Below are 19,769 nucleotides of genomic sequence, written 5' to 3' on the forward strand. Positions count from 1 at the left end.
GAAGTACCTTAGGGCACAAGAAAGCAGTATGAGAATTCACGTTTGCTCCTTTTACTGCAGACATTTCTTCCATTCTGTTGTGCAATATTCAAACTCTTTGAAGCTTGATTGATTTTAATGACACCCAAAGGCTGACATGAGTGTAACAATTGCATTTTTGAATGTAATACAGAAGCCACAGTGTTATTTACCATGGTTTAAAGACTTTCCTTCTTTTGCACTTCAGGGCAAAAATTTATAATACACTTTCATGTATCTACTACAAAACAAACTGCAAGTTATGTTAGTTTTTGCACTATTTCTTTGGAGAACATACTGTATCAGCTGTAAAGCAAGAACACTAGTCAGGTACTTCAAATATAACATCTGAAAGACAGTAAAATAAAAAGAACTAATTCATAAGAAAAAAAGCGCAAGAACATCCATGATTTTATTACAAAAACACCCAGCAACTGTATTTAACACAAAACCAGTAACTGAGAGTCTCTTTATTTTTCTTTCAGTGTACATGCTCATTATTATTCCATTTAATTTACAGAAGGGCTATGTAAAATGAAATTAAAATTAGAGAGGGAACAAAAGGAAGGTTGAGGCATAGAATTTTCTTAGCAAGCAATGATCACAGGAGACAGCACAGATTGAACAGGGATTCAACAGGAGTGACACCTAGGGATAAAGGTAAACAGTAACTTTTTCCTTATCCATTAGATTCTCCATGGGGCTTTTTTGTTTGTTTTAGCAAAACAGTTTAGAGTGTCACAGTATACAGGAAGACTAAATGGCAAAGAACATCTCACACACACACCACATTTATCCCTGCTACTGGTCCAGGATCCAAAACTTCAGTTAACATTCGATTTCCTCTCTCTCATTCATTGATAAACTATACAGGATTACACTGTACATGGAGTTAAAATTACAAAAATGTCATATTTACAAAATCTGTACACACATAGTAAAACTCACAAAATCGTCATCTATGTATCACAAGTTGCTACACCAAAATATTAAAAATGGGATAAAATTATACATTTCTCTTGTCCATTTTTAAAAAGGGTTCAATATTTCAAAGACAGACCACCTATTTCCCCCAAGTAAGACCGGTAAGAGAACTAGAAACCTAAAGTATCCTCCTGGGATAAAATGTTGCGAGCAGCATCTCCCAACTAGAAAGAAGCCTATATCCTGTCTGCTGGGGTGGGGTGTGCAGTTAGCACATATGTACAGAAATGGTGAAACTACAATAAGGATGTCTTTGGCTAAACCTTTGGCATAAATTAAAATCATACATCAAAAAGTTACAGAAAAGGTTTTCTTGGTGATGGCAGAGCTCGGGAATTTCTTTCTGAGATACCATTATATACAGCTTTTCTTTCTCTAAGGAAACAGAGTAGGAAGTAAAGGATTTTGGAACAGGGGCAAATGAGGCAATGCTATTTCTTTGTTAAATTTTTCACTAGTATGAAAAATTGTATCAAATCTTTTCACTAAAACATAATTCAATCATAGAAATAACCTCTTCCAGATTTTTTTCTTTTTGAAACTGCATATGAAAAAAAAAATTAGTAAACCAGCCACGGCAGAAAAAAATTGTTTCAGCATATCAAGTACATATTAGTGCAGGAAGGTGGATAAATTTGATCCACTGTATAAATAAGCTTTATGCGCAGCGTACATTAAATAACCATCACACCCCACTCACACCCAGTACACAGATGCTCCTCAGTGAAGATAAACGTTTATCAAGTAATTAAAGTGTATGTAGTGCAAATGTTACAACCAAGTATTATGCACATGCTACTTGCTTGGTTTAAAGTTACACAAAGATGTGGTGCCTGAAATCATGGACATATATACATCCTTGTCACACTTGGTACAATGTCCTAAGCCACAGAAATACCGATGTGTTTATATCTATATATATATATACACACACGTTTTCTTAAAATGTGACCACCACATCAATACAGTAACACAAACAGACTAAAATCAATACCTGCTTCCAGATGCTCCAAGGCTCAGAAAGTTTGTGCTTCTAACTCTTGCAGTCATTATGTGCCCCTCTTCCATTTCCCCCCTTCTGCCAGTTGAGAAGGGAGGACAGTCTCTTCAGGTCTGTGCTGCATAGGATGAGGGCAACGGAGAAGAATAAACGACGGCACAGGCACCTAAGCTGCTTTCCTCCATCAACAGTTCCATGCCCCATGATGAAGGGTTGAGAGAATTTTCCCTCCACACCGCTCCTGGGTGGAAAGGCTTATTGAAAAAGAAAAAAAATCGTAACGTGCTTTCCATATTATAAGTGGCAGCAAATCAAGGCACGCTGTACTAATTTTGTAGCATTGAGATTAGCTGACTTTGCAGGGGATGCTCACTGGGGAAGGTCCGATGTTCTCAACTGGCTGCTGGGCCGTGTTGGGCCATACAGAGTAACGGAAGCTATGTGATTATTCTGCATCACCTGCAAAAGGATGGCAGGGAAAAAGGGAAATTACAAGAATCATACATCAAACAAACTCAGAAGAGTGAAAATGGCAAATATGAAATTGATCTGTCTGAAAAAAGAAATCCCAACAACAAAGGAAAGCAATAAGCTCTTGGCTAGTTCCTAAAAATGGTCTCTAGATTTCCATGACACATTTAAACACCGGCATGCTCCACCACTACTCAGAGCTGAGTGCACACATCTCCTGCTAGTATGAGTTCTGGGTGACAAACCTGGAAGTGCCGCCTTTAACATGCAAATGTACAACCTCAGAGAAGAGATTGGAAAGTTGCCCATTTCTGCCAATAAGCTCTAAAAATACAGCCACTTCCAAGTGCTGGCTTTTCTTGAAATGGGAAATAATAAGCCAGTTGTAATACTAGCAAACTCCTCATCTTCTCTTGCCCAGACAAGTATGAACATTTTTCTCCTAACCTCAAAGATCATTCGTTGCAGTCCAAAGCAAAAGGTTGACCCAAATGGGTTAGTGTTGTTCGGAGATGATGACCTGAACAGATAAGAGGGGAAAAAAAACAAAAGCAAAAAAGGATGTGTGAGGATCAGGAACTTCTCAGGGAAGAATAACCACTCAGTAATATAAGGTAAATTATGGCATCTTTATCATGGCTTTCATCAAAAGAAAGTAAATCTACATTATGCAACATCACTGCTAGATTCCAAGTGAGCCAGAGGATACCTCTGCTTAATGTCACAGAGCCATTGCTAATATTCAGGGAGAAAGTAACCAAAAAGTTACTAACGACCTCTACAGGAAAACTCTCTTTCACTGAACTCAAACAGGAAGAACTCTGAAAATAAAGATACATAGGAAGAGAGAAGCACCATGTAATTTATTACGAGTTATTTTTGTGCAAGATCCTTTCCCACTCTTCAGTCTACTTTATGACTCAGCCTCCACCATATGTATTTACTATATGCTGTCTATTAAGCCACTTGTTTTATTGTGTTAAAAAAAATTACACGGTAAGATACTGAAATAGAATAATCCAAATTTCATTAAACAGTATTTTTTAAGATTAATGTATCACTGGTCCTTCAGTTATTTCCGATATTTTTGGATCATATATATGACAATGGCAGACTCCTGCTGACTGCAATGGATTTCAGATTACAGCCAAAAAAAACCCCCTAGAAAATATTTATCTTTTGGCCTTTCTTGTAACTGGTCAGTTTCTCAAATTGCATGTCTGAGACATTTGAGATGTGCTCAGTAAAGCAAACTCTGGTTGAACTACTCTCTACAACACAGATGAAAAACGGAAGGGCTCTATGTAGTCACTATTTCACCTCAGCTTTACTTTACATGGGTTCTGCTCTAACGATCTCATTGGCATAAAACAGGAATAAAGCGGAACAAAGGGCACAATGATTTGGGGGGGGAATAAAAAAAAAAAGAGAAAAAAATCAAACCCAAAATCATATGAAAGCCTGATGAAAATACCTTGTTTGGTATATCTGAAATTGCTACGGTATTTTCACAGTACTCGTGACTTACACTTGTCCTGAGATAAATCATAGTTTCATGTCATAGAATGATAACTCTGCAAACAGATAATGCCTATTTAACCCAACACCCAGCTCAATCCCTGTAGAAACACAGCAAATGTAAGGACTCTTCTGTCTTCGGTCAGCCTGAAAGAACTGTAGAACAACTGTCTATGTTCATAAAAGCAAATCTTCTTCAAACAGACTGCTATCACATATACTAAGCACTGTACTGTATGATGTCAAGTTGCTGAAATGCATGTGACTAGTTTAAAAAATCTACACTATTTATTACACAAAGAGAGAGACTTCTGTATATGCTGCTTAGCTCTTCTCTGGATTTTACAGTTCAAGGAATTTTGGAAATGTTTTCATTCTGCATGTCAGTCTATTTCCTCTGAGAGCAACTATCTAGTCTTGTTAGTGGCCCAAAAGTCTGAAACTTTAACAGCCCAAAAGTAACTAGTGCAATAAACACCCTTCCTCTGCCTAAACTCATCCTCTGTCATCAGCTCAATCCCTGCCAAGCAAGATAAAGAGAGATCTTTACCTGTGAAGTACCACTGGCTTCTCTACAGGGTGCCCCAGAAGGTCCTGAATACTGTCCCACTGTAAATATATCAAAGACTTTGTGTTAAAATGAGACACAGGAAAACTTTTTTTCCTAGGAAGAGTCTCATGTACATTTTTGTTTGTGACATGTTCATTTGCCAAATAACATAGAGGTTGTATTTACAAAAGTATTTTGTGACTGGAGCCATATTCAGTAATGGAAACTATCCATTACTAGAGCTAGAAAATTCTCTCAGGGTTTATTCTCATTTTTGTCTCAAAATAGCTTTGAATTAGAATTATTAATATAAAAATTCTATGGGTCTTATGGGTAAAGTGTAGCTGGAAAGTCTTGTAGCATTTCAGAGAAAAAAGCAGCTGTAGGAAACCTCAGCAAAATATCCTCTTACATAACTTTGCAGAGGGAAAAATAGCATCACTGCTACCTCTCTCAAAAGCCTTTCCTTGATTGAAGCGACAAGTTTGGAAAAGAAGAGGAAAGCCGCACTATTTAATGATTGGGAATGTCCAGCACTTTTCATCGCGCTAAGCAGACCTAATAAGAAACTGCAGTTTCACGCACAAGACTGAAATAAGTCAAAGCACTGAAGGATGTAAGTAATTCAAATCAAAAAGCAAAGAATGGCAACTTCCAGGTTGCTGACTCCAATTTTTTCTTCCCAGTATGGGAAGAAAAATTCACTAAGCAAAGCCTTTATTTGGCACCCCAGGAGTCAAGAGAGCAGCACTGACCCTGGCTGAATGTTAACTGTAGAGCCACTGCTGAATGCAATTTTTGAGAATTTTTTCAACTTAATGTAGCTCTCAAACATGCATCAGCAACTGCCCAGTTGGAAATCTCAGTTAGGTGGTAAGGCTATACAGTTTTCAAGGAGTTCACTGTCACCAGGAGGTGTCACACGGGCAGTGACATTTTTGTATGGCCTGCTGCTGCCTGAGAAATGTCCCATTACTGGCACCCATCAGAAGAAAGTGGAAGGGCACTGGACCCTCTTGGTCAAATACCACATGTCTTCAAAAGCTACATTAAGTAGAAAAGCTCTGAAAATTTTGTTTAGAAATATCTCTTCCAGCTAACATTCAGCCACCACTGCTATTGCTTTCCCCCATCACTTATTTTACTGTTCTATTTCTACCTGCAGCTATCTGTCCTGGCTTCAGCTGGGATAGAGTTAACTTTCTTCCTAGTAGCTGGTACAGTGTTATGTTTCTGTTCGGTATGAGAAGAATGTTGATAACACACTGATGTTTTCAGTTGCTGCTAAATAACATTTAGACTTAGTCAAGGATTTTTCAGCTTCTCATGCCCAGCCAGCAAGAAGGCTGGAGGGGCACAAGAAGTTGGGAGGGGACACAGCCAGGGCAACTGACCCAAAGTGGCCAAAGGAATATTCCATACCACATGACATCATGCCCAGTATATAAACTGGGGGGAGTTGGGCTGGGGGGGAATCGCTGCTCGGGAACTAACTGGGCATTGGTTGGCGAGTGGTGAGCAATTGCATTGTGTGTCACTTGTTTTGTATATTCCAATTCTTTTATTATTATTATTATTATTGCCATTGTATTATTGTTATTATCATTATTAGTTTCTTCCTTTCTGTTTTATTAAACTGTTCTTATCTCAACCCACGAGTTTTGCCTTTTTTTTTCCAATTCTCTTCCCCATCCCACTGGGTGGGGAGAAAGTGAGTGGCTGTGCGGTACTTAGTTGCTGGCTGTGGTTAAACCATGACACTATTTTAAACGCAAAGCATGCAATAAGCATGAAGTGTGCTATTACGAATGCCTTCAATCCTCAACACAACAAAAATGTTTAAACCACAAAACATATGTTAACTTTTGGCCTTCAACTTTTCTATTTTAAAGCAACACGATACAACTGCTATTATTTCTTCAAAGCATATTACAAATTCAGCATAGATCATTTAGATGGTTTAAGAAAAGAAGGAAAACATTCAGTTCTGCACAGACTTACCTTGCTATATGTTGTACATGTTTCTGTCTGTGAATCGGCACTATCTATGAAAGAAAAATAGAAAAGCATTTATAAGCTTATACTTGAACAGTATCCTATATAATCCTATATTTTGGGAGGTTAGTTCAGATAGCAGGAGACATACAAGCATTAGATCAATTCATATACAAATTTACCAGTGTTTACTAGCAACCAGAATTGTCAACATTGACTAAATGCCAGTTAAGGTGATTAAACAAACCTGCCTATTTACAGCAAGTTCCAAGTTCTAACACTATATATGTTTAAGCTGTAATCTTACATAGAAGAATGCCAGAGTAAAAGAAACATATCTTTGCACTGTTAACATGCCTAGCACAGCCACTCATTGAGATAACGTGATGTGCCACTCCTCAAGTCCAAACACTCCACTGCACTTGAAAAGGAGGCTGGCTAAAACTGACAGCTTGAGACTCAGGAGCTGGCAGGCTTGAAATCAGCTAAAATGCCACTCTTTCAAAAACACATATAGCAGAGAGCTTGGGAATTGCAGTCCACCTAGTAAATAATAAAAAAAGCTACAGGTGAGGACAGCATTGCATTTACGCTTACAGTCTTAGAAAGAAATTGTTTGCTGGTGGTTTCAAGCAGTGTTTCAGACATACATTTGGGGACTTCTGAATACTGAAAGCACCTTCCTGGAGCATTGGGAATGGACCTAGACAGTAAACAAGTCAAACATAGCAAATAGTCTTCAATTTGATTGAAAGCTTCTCTGTATTTTCCACCTGCTAAATAAACATGCTCTCTTCATGTTGAAAGAGTTCAGTGCCTGTGCAACTTCAACTCTGGCTGTCAATTTATTGTCTGACATTGAACTACAGAAGGGAGTTAACAAAGCTGCATCAGACACTGCCACCAGATGGAAGAAGAGGGGCTCTTCATAAATTTTATAACATTTGTTTACAATTTGTTACATGTCCTGAACATAAGCCGGAGACCAGAAAGGTGAGCAAAAAACCCCCCCAAATCCCAAGACACATTCAGAAGAGATTCGTGGTATTACTTGAGGTGAATAAAAATCAGAAATTAATGCCTTTGAAGTACTGCACAATAACCTCATGGAAAATAATTTAAAAAGTGAGAACTTCCATGCTTATTCTCTTGGCTGAAGTACAAATCAACTTTCATATAAGCTAGCATATACAGACATTGTTTTTTCCAGATTTTTTATTCCTCTACGTGCTCAAACTGCTGTGACAGCCACAGGAGAATTGCACTTTACACAGGAAAGTGCTTTCAGTGAAAACCAATCAGAATGAAGAAAGCATCCCTGGCCAAAACCTAGCCAGCAGCCACCATTACCTGGATAATCAAAATACACACTTTCCCAGTACACCTGTTAATTCTTATATTAAAGAAGTCTACCTTGATCCCTATGATCTTCAATCAAACAAGGTTCCCCATACTTTGTTGAGATGACTGACTTACACAGAGCTGGGCACATCTTAGTATCTTATATATAATCAGTAGTGCTGATTCCACATTTTTTTTCAAGTAGAGATTTTCAAGTGAACACAACACACATACTTTGTCTATAGCACATAGAGCCAACATATTCCAGATGTTTGTTCTCATTCCCAGCTAAACCAGTTTATATTAAATACCATGGATAAAGCTTTCAAGAGCGAGCTCAGCGTTAAAAAGTTCAACAGTGGATTGGACAGACCAGCTCAGACTAACACTGCCTTACAGATTTTGAACCTCCAGGTACAAGGTAATTGATTTTAGCAGAGTGGCAGCATTACAGAAAATTAGTGATGTTGCAGCTAAATATTTGTATGATCCAAGTAAGTAAACAAGGTAGCATAAGTAAAATCAGAGAACTGCTAACATGTCCTGAAGTATCTTTTTCACTTAAATAGAAACCTAACCCCCAAATTTCTCCTCTGTCTCAATGACTTTCACTGTTAGCACCCTCTGATAATGAAGGATGCTTTAGAAATGAAAACTGATCACACCTCTGCTTTGAGCATTTTGTGGTACATGCCCGCTGAAGCAGGACAACAGATGAACTACTCACCTCGCTTAATGACTAGCGGAATCTTGAATTCACAGCGATGGTAACTAGAAAGTGCAAATCGTAAAGCTATTAGAAAACAGAAAAGCCAACATCAACTGCATAGCACAAACTTAGGGCTCTTAACCAGTTTAATGAAAAGTCATATGAATAATAAAATGAAAATGAGAGTCTCAATGCTAACAGATTAAGAAGAGTTCTCATTTCTATTTTCTAGATCAGAAAAGGCAGCAGCCTGGGAATGTCCTAACACAATTTTCTAGAGGACACAAAAGATTCTTCAGCACAAATTACTCTGCTGTTACACAGAGTGGATGGAGAAATATTCAGCTTAGAAACAGTACTATAGAGTTCTCTGTCACTAACACTAACTGCTTTAATCAGACATCCACTCACCACTTCTTTAACTCATATTCCTCCTCTAAAGAGTTTACATTTTAAAAGTATTGAAAACATGTTCAGAAGCATGAGACAATTTTCTTTTTAAATCACTAACTGAAATAGTGTCAGGAAGAAAACACCAGCCTACCTACCAGTAAATGGACACTCTTGCTAATACGAAGTTCGCCTCTAGCAAGACAGTTTGCACATTATAGCTAGAACTATCTTACCTCATTTACTGCTTTAAGGCATACTTGACGATATAAAGGCATTTAAAAGTAAAAATAAAATAATAAAAAAAATTTGCTAATAATGGTGGCTGAAACCTCCACAGATTACCAGATACACCAAAGACACTTGGGAAAAAATACTGGAATTCTATAAGGGGAACATAAGATTTCCTTTTCAGGTGTTTTAAAATACTCTTTAAGAGATCACCTCTTCACACTCACATGTTAAAGTTGTAATGACCAGGATAATTTGTATGCAGGACAAATTTCTTCACCTTGTGAGTGTTTGCATCAAAGAGAATATCCTGTTGAAGAAAAAACAGACAGACATGAAGCAACTTGGGTAGTGGAAGGTGGCTTTCCCCAAACTAACCTGAGATTAGTTACAACAGTACAGGCATATAGTGATATGTATCTATCTCATTGGAACCAAATGGAACTATGAAAAGAAGTATTTGAAAATAAGACTATTTGTAAATTCAAATAAACACACATTTCCTCCAGCACTCAATCACAACTGCAGTTCCACTTGCTAAAGTTTTCAAAGGAGGTCTTGTTTTTCCTGCATATTATTCACAGTAGACTAATGCACAATAGCTGTAAGGAGGGACATGAAAGTTGAACTACATCCCACAGCTCAGCAAACTTTCACAATTGGTGTTATGGCACACCTATGTCAGATCTGCGGGACAGGAACGTGGATTTCAGAAACAAGAACTAGTATAATCTATGCATCAGGCATGGCAGACAGAGAAAACCTAAGAGAATGCAAAAGCGCAAAGAGCCCTCCATCCACTGGTGGAGATGATAAAACATTACTGATTAAATTCACAAGTGCTAGAGAAAAGTCAGTGTTGTTTTTCATACCCAGAGATTCCTAAGGCAGCAATCAAGAGTTTTGCAGGGTCTCATTTCCCACAGCCTTTAGCCTTCTGAAAGGTTTTCTGTGTAACCAAATCAAAACTTTACAGGAATTTGTTTATGGAAGCTTCCCACTTACCACTCCAAGTGTGAAATAATTGAAAAAGTAGTCATTGCACTTTGATGGGACCTGCTTATGGGGCGAGGGTGAATGGATTTTCATCTGCAAGAAACACATTTTTCAGATGTATTTAATAACGCTCACAAAGATGAATGCCATTAACATCATCACTACATTCAAACAAATTGTCACAATCTCATTTGAAGCCCTTGTTCAAACATGTAAGATACTGTGCTTCATGACAGGACCATCAGCTGCTTGCAGTGGCACAATGACACACCATTTTTTTTCTGTTTTTAGTTATCTGAAGTAAAAGGTTTACTCATATGCTGCTATGTAAAAACATTAGGAAAGGATCAAAGTATGTGTTGAAGTTATTTTACGTAAAATATAGTTAAAAAATAGGCAGTACACACTTGCTAAGGCTCCTTTGGATTCAGAAGTGCTCCTATTTTTATCAACTTTTAAACAAGTTAAAATGATGCAATTTTATTTAATTTTTTTTTTTTTAATTTAAACAGATTGGCATCAATTTAGCTTAAAAAAGCTTTTTAAAACCAAATTATATAATGGTTCATCCTGGTCTATTATATGTCAAGTGAAGCACTCATAATTTGTGCTACATGGCAGTTTAACTTCACTGGCCTTGCAAAACACAGGCCCTGTGATTAAACTGAGACAGCACTGAACAGAGACAAAGTCCTGCACCTGAATGAATTCCCTCACCTTATCTTCAGACTTGTAGAAGACTTTGTGCGGAGACCCCAAGGTGCTCAGCACATCCTGGCACGAATCACCAAAGTATACACAACGCTCAAATACCCGCATCTTGGCATCGGCTAAAACACCCGGGCCACAACCTGAGGAATGGAAAACAACTCAAAATTCATCCTTCCTGATCAGAGAATACATCAGCAAATCAACACCAAAAGCTTAGCATTCCTCTATTTATCACAAACCAAACAGCTGCATTCTTTAGACAACAGTGCCAAACTAAATTTAACCATTTATTTTGCAACAGTTTAAACATATCTTATCAAAGCGATGTATGTGCTGACTGTTGCAGAGATCCCCATCTTATTAACCTCCAACTTCAGCAACTCTATCTTCATTTCCTTGCCATTCACATGAACATGACTTGTTTTCCTAGCCAGTCTCAATTTCATCAGCTGGTTATTAGCAGTAAGTACCAGGAATTATTTCTATCCCTAAAATATTCTACTTTAGCAGCCAGAGACGTATCTCCAGCTAAAAAGTAAAGCCCATAAAGAAGTTCCTCATCCATATTAACTGTATCAGAAAACATACATTCTTTACTCAAGATTCCCATAGCTTATTAAATCAATAGCAAGTATGTCCCTATGCAAACAATGTTAAAAACTGATCTTACTGAATAGCCATTACATAGATGAATTGTCATCAAATGACATACATTACCAGATGGTAAGAAATTGAAAGACCTTACAGTTTGTGACCCCATTTGCTTTCAGGAATGCAGCATCTTACATTTACAAGAACGCATGTATACGTATGCACGTAACATTTGCAGTTACTGCAAAATACAGGATGTGCTCTAAATACTCACTTAGCTTTTCTCACTATGCATTATTTATGTAGCTAGTTACCCAATAAAATAAATCGGAAAAATCCAATTGAGTCATCCTTGATTTCTTAAGCAAGAGTTACTTCAAATTAATACACTTGCAGACTTAAGCAAGAGTTACTTCAAATTAATACACTTGCAGAGAAACTTGAGCTAGAACAGGTGTATAATATGTTCCACAAAGGAGTTTCTGCAAACTTTAGCAAGACAAGAACAGCACATGTCCAGATTGCCACTCTGCAAGTTTTAGTTTGACAATTAGTGATATTTTAATAATTATTTTATTCATTGACAACATTTCCTTTAAGCTGCATATATATATTTTTAACTAAACTTGACACTCTACCTTAGAAGTGTCCAATTTCTCAAAATCATTTATATTATTATGTTGTTATAGCTAACTCCTTCCCTAGTACACAAGGATATATGTTCCCTGTCCTAGGCAGCTCTTCATTATCTTCCTCTGTAAAGAGAGAAGCAAATTAACTTGAAAACATCTTCTCCATTTTTATTCATATTTTATTCTTCATCTTAAATTTTCTCCTTTTTAACTTTTGCATATTGCGAATGTATTCCAAGTGTTTTCTCAATATACATACAGTTAGTAATCAGAACAGGTGAAAAGCCAAGTCTGCTAATGAAAATTGTTAAAAACATCTCAGCATTTTTTCTTAAAAACATTGTCAAGTCTCAAGTTATGGTGACTGAACAAGGCTCCTTTGCAGTCATTATATCCTTCCTTAATTTCTAAGCACCGCCCCTCCATCTCTGAAGGCACACTCAAGGAGAAGGTACTCATCAGTCTCTGTCACTTTCACTGCTGTCTCCTACAGCAAATGAAAATGAATTGAATTTAAAGTGCAGTCTAAGGCTGCAGCATTGATGTGGTCTCTTGCTGGCATTTTTAAAAGCCTTCCAGAATTAATCAAAAAAATATCAACATCATATGGCTCACTGGAATCTCAGAAAATGCACATGTATAAAAGGTTTCTTGATTCCCTGTGGGATTTTTTTTCAGTGATGTACTTGCATCTGTTTTATTCTACATATACACCTGGAGACAAACCCCACTTCTGCAAACAGTCTCTAAGGTCTCAGAACTACCAAGAACAGGGCTACAGTCCTCTGTGATCTCTCCAGGGCCAGGGAAATGCAGCAGCAGGCAGACTCACCTTCACAGGGGTTTTTTTTGGTTTTGTTTCCAATAGTTCAAAATAAGGTATAGAGAACACTTTGAAACCACCTGTAAAAGCATCACAAATAACCTATGCTTAATTGATACAGGTTTACCCCTCTTTTCCGGAGGAAAGCAACCAGTTCAATGTTCTGAGTGTCACTAATACCTGCAGTGAGTAGGCGAAGCCGTAAACCTGAGGGTCCAGTTCCATCTCTCAGAACGTCAACGTTCTCAGCATACACATTACCAAGGAAACAGCTGAGAGGCATCAAGGGAGCCCTGAAACCAATCACACAAAAACATGCATAGGATTCACTCAATCTTCAAATTTTCCATTAACAAGCTGGTACCAGTTCACTGGAACAGAGCATGTCAATTTTGACAAAGCTGCATTTAACTCACACTGAAGACTGAAAGTTATATTAAACACAAGGATCAGAAAGTCTGGGGAAAAAGGAAGAGAAACAAGGCAGCACTCAAATGCAGGACCTTTACTACTAATGAAACAAACAGCAAGTTTCAAAGACTCCAGGAATTATGGAAACTGTATCGAGCCTTTGGATACCTCCTATGAGGTGTCATCTCAGACTTCTCTCAGGGGAAAATGGAAGTTGTAGAGTTTATAAAGATACTTACTCCTTGATTTAGGCATATCACCCAAATGCAGCAGAAAAGCCTCTCCATGATGCTCTCACTGCTCTTGGGAAGGTACTCCATAGCCCAGAACATGAAATCAGCTTATGCAGGTATACCACAAACAATCGTGCTTCTTTACTGGGAAAGTTCTTATTTTAATTCAATTACAGTAATACTTGAGAAAATAACAACAGCCCCAAGTAAGATATTTCCAATGGAATAGCTGCTTTTTTGTGTATTAGTTTGTACATGCTCTGTAAAAATTCACTGTTCTTATGTGTATTTCTCCTCTGCATGAATGACTTGAGCTAAAACACAGGCTTTGAACTCTCACACACACATATTACAGAGCCCCATGCGACAATTAGTGCTTTCACTAAAGCCCCACCATGTCACAGATGGGCACAGACAACACATTTTTCTGAAGTGCACTTATTTCTAATTAGGAGACAATGTCTGCATAAACAAGGTTCCCTCCCTTCTGAGCAGTAATCCAAGGATGTGTTAAATCTTCTCCTGGCATTAAAACACAACTGACTCTGCAAAAACTACCACCTTATCAGTTTAGGTAGCTATAAGCTGAAAGGAAGAATTTACAGAAGTCCTTTCAGTATTTCCTTGAGTAAGGAACCCCAGGAACAATGTTTTTAGAAAGAGCAAAATATCAGATGTTGTCCAATAAATTACTGCTTAAAAGAAGACAGAATACAATACCATAGAAAACATTAACCATATTAAAATATAACTATTCCATTAGTATTAAGGCATGAAGATTAGTTTTCTCAGAATAGTAAGTTCAATCAGGTAACTACAAATATATTGAATATATGGTAGATTATGCATATGGCTTAAGCCTGAAAATACATATTTTATTGTTTTTGTATAGTGAGAGAGTTTAAGACCCTTGGTAGGACCCTGCCATGACACACATACTACCAATACACTACAAAATTACTGACTGCCTACACCAAATTTGATTTGTCTAGAGAGAGGTCATTAGCATGCAAACAAAATCTAGATTAAGAATAGCCTAACTGCATCTCTTACTGGATTCACTACATTTCCTCCTTTACTTAATTAATTCATTTTTCAGGTCAATTGAATTAGCCTACTAGAGCTGAGCCAAGCTGTTTTTATAGCAACATAAATCAAACCAACATTTGATTATATGGTCTGAGGACAATGCCTATGGAAATTGAAAGAGGTTGGTATCTAAAGGCATTCTGCATACTACCAAATTCATAAAAGATTCAAACTGAACTAAAAAAAGTATATTATTATATTTAGCATTCACAAAACCCTAAATAAATGCAGAAGAAAAATTATTCTAAATTATCAAAACAGCACGACTAGCTGTACATACTTCGTATCCTGCAGACTGTTTCCATTGTAGATGTACATACGTTTCACAGTCGCACCATGTGGAATTTGCAGAGAGGCTAGACCATGGGCAAAGTTAGGCTGTGGATATACAACATCATTCTTGTTACGTGACACAGTAGACACTTCAGGCCAAAGTTATAAGTTACATTAGAAATATAGTATATGCTTACCAATTTGGATAAGTCTCTAGCCAAAGACAAGGGGTAAAAACTACAATAAAACACCCTTCTAGATGGTGGTTTTTTACGTTATGCCACTCCTGGATTCCAAAGCTGGGTTGAAATGCTCACTATGTTTCTCCACCAAAAGATGGCACTAGTCTGACAATTAGCCATGGTATGTACCGAGAATTCACATTTTCTTGGTCTGATCACTGGCACTAGCAATGTAAAGTATTCGTACTGATACGCTGCATTTAAGAGATCGGCTATCTTAAAGGTAGAATTTCTTTTTTCTCACCCACTGCATTAATTTCAGCCTTTTAACATTTTTGCTGGTTTGTAAAATGCCTTTATCTGATGAACAGACTCATTCATTAAATAGATTTTCCGCTCTCCTTATCACCACATTCTTACACATATTGTTTTGATAGGGATTTTGAGTGTTCTCATCAAATAGAAAGCGTGCTAAGGAAGTCAGCTTCATTCTTCTAGTGAGGTTAAGAGCCTATTTCTTTCAACTCTGAAGATGACAGGACCTTCTTGAAGACTGCCAACATACTTTGCTGGCACTGGACAGAAAAGAAACTAACTTTGTCACAAGCAGTCAACAAAAACAAGATGCACAATATGCAAACTATTATCCTGGTCTACTTTAGCAGGACATCACGTAAGGTAAACACAAAAAGTTACTCTTAGGGAAAAGAAAAAAAAACAAAATTAACCCAGAGCAATGACTTTCACTGCTGTAGGTATTTAGAAGGGAACCTCCACTACTTCGCAAAACTAGAGATGCCCTGATTTCAATCCTCTTTCTGAATTTGCCCAGAACATGAATACCTCAAAACACAGCTTTATAAAGTAGTCAGAATTTAGATTACTTTTAAACATACTTATGCCTTAGCAACTGAGAAATCTCCTCCAGAGCCATGGAAGCGCCTGGGCCACATATGCCTCATTTCTTAACAGAAACAGTGCAAGTAGGTTTTCATGTTCTCCTCACCTGCAGTTTGTCACCAGCTATATAAAAGAGCCAAACTTTTCTTCAGAGTTTTTTCATTTCCATAAGCAGAGATTACACCACTTTGCTAACTAATTTAGCATTCCTATATGATCCCCTCTGAACTTGAAAGATTTTGACATCTTCAGATTTCATTGCACTCTTCAGTCTTTCCTAACATTCCTCCCCAAAAGGCTGCACAAATAGTCATCTTCCCTGTGGACTGTTTCATACTACTCTGTTTTCTAAACTATCCTACTTCTACCTGTTTAAAATCCTGGGGAGAATTTCACCTTTCACTCTGTGCAAACAGCATTTTACTAACCTCATTTGAACAACTGGATGAAAGACTTTGAGAACGCAAAATTATTTTCGCCACTGTTCTGGCAGCTATGAAGAACTGTATCATCCCCAAGAACCACACTATGTCCCTCTCAAAGCATATTTGCACCAAGCATTCTGTAACTATCCCTAATTGTTTTCTTAGTTAACTGAACCAGGTACCAAAACAAGACACACAGATGCAATGGCTAGAATTGATTCTAGCAGTTTTATTTTAGTATCTTCTAGTTTTAGGTAGTCCTCAAGGAGTAGGGAGTTGGACTTGGTGATCCTTGTGGGTCCCTTCCAACTTGAGATATTCTATGATCTTTTCAAATCTTCGGTGTAACAATTGACTTTCTTAGCAGCTCAGCCATTTCATTCATAAATACCCTGGGAACTCTTGCATGAAAAGCACCTAGTCTTTGTCGGGACATTCTTTCTGTTTGGCTTATTATGTTTCTATTTACCTTCCAGTATTTCTGAAACCCAACTGACCTTCACTACTGATAAATAATAACTTCCCCTAAGGTTACCCCCTGTTCTCTCACATGTCAAAACACAACTACTAAAGTACTAGGCTGTGACATAAAAACATGTGTAATCATGTTGGTTGTTTTCTTCCCCTTCGCTTTGGCTCTTATATGCTCCTTATTTACCATACAGCATGCATTCTTTTTAACTGATGAGCCTAGATAATACAACTGAGGGCGTTTCCATCCTCACAGAAAACAGGTTACATGTACAGTTTTGTTAGTATAAGTGGAAATCACAGAAGACCTGATCTTGTTTCCACTATAGACAGTGATTTCCAAAGATTTCAGAGAGCGCAATAGTATGTTCAATTATTCAGTAACCCATCGGAACATTTGGTGAATATGCAAACAGGCATTACAAATTAAGGTCATTCATTTGGCTTTCTAAAAGCACTCATACTGAAGGACACTTAAGATGAAGGACACTTAAGATGAAAATGTATTTTATGAACTCTCTCCTAGTTTAGTTGCATAATCACTTTGATGAGATTCAAAAAATCTGATAAAAGAACAGCCTTCCAGTAGATTGCTTAATATTCACGTATTTGCATAGACACTGCTCGTATTTTTAGAAGACTCCTTTCAACAACAGAATTGCTAGTCCCAGTTCATGATGCAAGCAAAACCTCTCAGCATATGCCTTCTGCTAAAAGGAAGAAAATTTTTAACTTTGACATGATATCATAGCATGAATAAGAGCACAGCTCTGGAGCTAAATTCCTTCCAAATTACTGGTTTCTTTTGTTTGCAGGCGAGACGCTGTAGGTGATATTTTACAAGTACCATAGCAGCAAAAAGTCTATCCATTAACTAAGAATGATTGCTGACCTCGTACTTCGGAGTTTCAGTCCAGGAGTCTAACTGAAAAGAAAACGACAGTCCTCTGAAATTGAGGTGAAAGAGTTGCTCAGCTGAATTATACACTAAAAGGGAAAAGAAAGTAAAAACAGAGTTACCAAAATAAACTAAGAATTCTCCAGTTCAGACCTAACAGCACTTTCATCACCTCAATGAATTTACTACATCTCAAGATGTGGAACACAATTACACTAGACAATAATAGTTTTGCTTATAATTTGTTGCAGTAGAAACATACCAACAAGAGAAACCTTAGATTCATTAGAGTTGCCTATGCAAGCCTGTAGGCACTAACCTACCCCTAATGATACAATTATACAATATGACACAATCAATTATACCTTAATATCCCTGAAGTAGTTTAAACAGCCACTATTAGTACAAAACAATTCTGTTCATTGTTATGTGAAACACCTGTACAATATAAACCAGAAAGTCTTTTAGACAGATGTGCCCCAGAACACTGATAAATTCCATATTTCACACCACCAGGAAGCATGTTCCCGAGTGGGAGCTCACAGGTACCTCCCTGCCACTTCCACCTCTCTTCCCAAGAGGAGCTCTCGCTTGCACGCCCCAGTTCAGATACCTGCATTCCCAAGTAATATGGCACAACAAGAAAATGCTTCAGACATGCAGGTCCTAGGCCATTTATGATGATCATTAAAAATAGTATCACCAGAAACACCAGCCGATTGGTCAGCTTTTACAAAAAGCAGCAATACATTAGAACACACACAGACTCCCAGCTGTCATCACGTCACGAGATGTGCTGATTTATTGCAATAAATTGCACAGCATCAACTATAAACAGCAATAAAAGTCACCGCAGTACTTACTCTAACCAGACATACTGTTTTGTGAGACTGTGGAAAGCTTAAAAACAATCCCAGGAGACTGGGAGCTTGGGAACAGTTTGGGGATTGATGCTACTAAACTTCAACCTGTGCCTGGTAGCCACTGGGGGGAATGCAGTGTTCTTGTACCACACAGAAATTGGTTCATTTGCAAAACAGTTTGAAAACAGCAGAGGCAAAAAACAATAAGGAAACACTCTAACAAGAGAAGCTGCTTTCTTCCACTTTACCAAGGGAAACTGGTTCAATATTCCCCTTTTTTCTTACAATTTTATATTTAAGATGACATAGCATAGAGAGAAAATGCATATAAATATCCCCCCCAAAGTGCCTTTCAAACGTTCAACTTGAGAGACATGTCACAAGGTATCTGGACAATGCCAGACCACCCAGGACAGAAAAATAATAGTTGAGCAATAAGCATTAAGCTTTCAAAAGTCATCATTTGCCTTTTCTGCAGAATGTGCTGGTTAAGAGTATTTTCCCTGCTTGTCGCTCAAAGGAAAACGTGTGGGGAGAGGGAAATGTTTTGATCTGCAGGAAAATTACACAAATCTCTCTCATGTGATAAATTATGATGCATCTTTTCCAAAGCCCAGAGCCAGCTGGAGAAGTGTTTTTCCCCTAGTCATGCCAAGCGTGATATCTGATTATATAAATCACATCAGTTCCCATCCCCTGCAATGTTTGTTGATGTTTAGGCTTAAAGGGCAAGGAATGTTTTTATCCTTATGAAGTTCTCTCATGTATCCCTCAAGACCATATGTCACAGCCACGTGACTGAACAAGGTAAGACTTTTCTGTATTATTATTTTTTTAAATTTATTTACTACACAGGTACCCTGCAGAATACTTTCATTCAGAATTGCTGATAGAAGCAAAAAGACTGCTTCTTTGCTGCTGCACTTTGGGTGAAGGAAGGGGAGAGAGTCTGCCTTCCAGGAAAGCAGCGGAGTGTGACCAGCTGGAAAACATTTCTGTAGAGCAGGACAGGACAAAGCCACTGACACCAGCAAGCCAGCACAACAGACACAGTCCTGATAAAA

General features: G+C 37.7%; 1 protein-coding gene across 2 annotated transcripts in view; it reads right to left on the bottom strand.

Moving 5' to 3' along the window:
- Nucleotides 1-457: 457 nt before the first annotated feature.
- PHAF1 (phagosome assembly factor 1) overlaps nt 458-19,769 on the bottom strand; it is a 36,517-nt gene continuing 17,205 nt past the window's right edge. The window contains exons 6-17 of one of the 2 annotated variants that reach the window (XR_008236591.1): nt 17,837-17,931; nt 14,974-15,071; nt 13,141-13,253; nt 10,921-11,054; nt 10,213-10,296; nt 9,435-9,517; nt 8,605-8,648; nt 6,543-6,586; nt 4,542-4,600; nt 2,921-2,993; nt 1,997-2,461; nt 458-666 (exon numbers count right to left, since the gene is read on the bottom strand). Coding sequence is in view for 1 of the 2 variants with exons in the window: in XM_052796423.1 (XP_052652383.1) it covers nt 2,372-2,461; nt 2,921-2,993; nt 4,542-4,600; nt 6,543-6,586; nt 8,605-8,648; nt 9,435-9,517; nt 10,213-10,296; nt 10,921-11,054; nt 13,141-13,253; nt 14,974-15,071; nt 17,837-17,931 (917 nt within the window). In the remaining variant the exon portion in view is untranslated. Of the gene's footprint in view, nt 2,462-2,920; nt 2,994-4,541; nt 4,601-6,542; nt 6,587-8,604; nt 8,649-9,434; nt 9,518-10,212; nt 10,297-10,920; nt 11,055-13,140; nt 13,254-14,973; nt 15,072-17,836; nt 17,932-19,769 lie in introns of both variants that reach the window. The other variant, XM_052796423.1, reaches the window with a different exon arrangement.

This window comes from Harpia harpyja, chromosome 9 (assembly GCF_026419915.1).
Source record: "Harpia harpyja isolate bHarHar1 chromosome 9, bHarHar1 primary haplotype, whole genome shotgun sequence".
NCBI lineage: Eukaryota > Metazoa > Chordata > Aves > Accipitriformes > Accipitridae > Harpia > Harpia harpyja.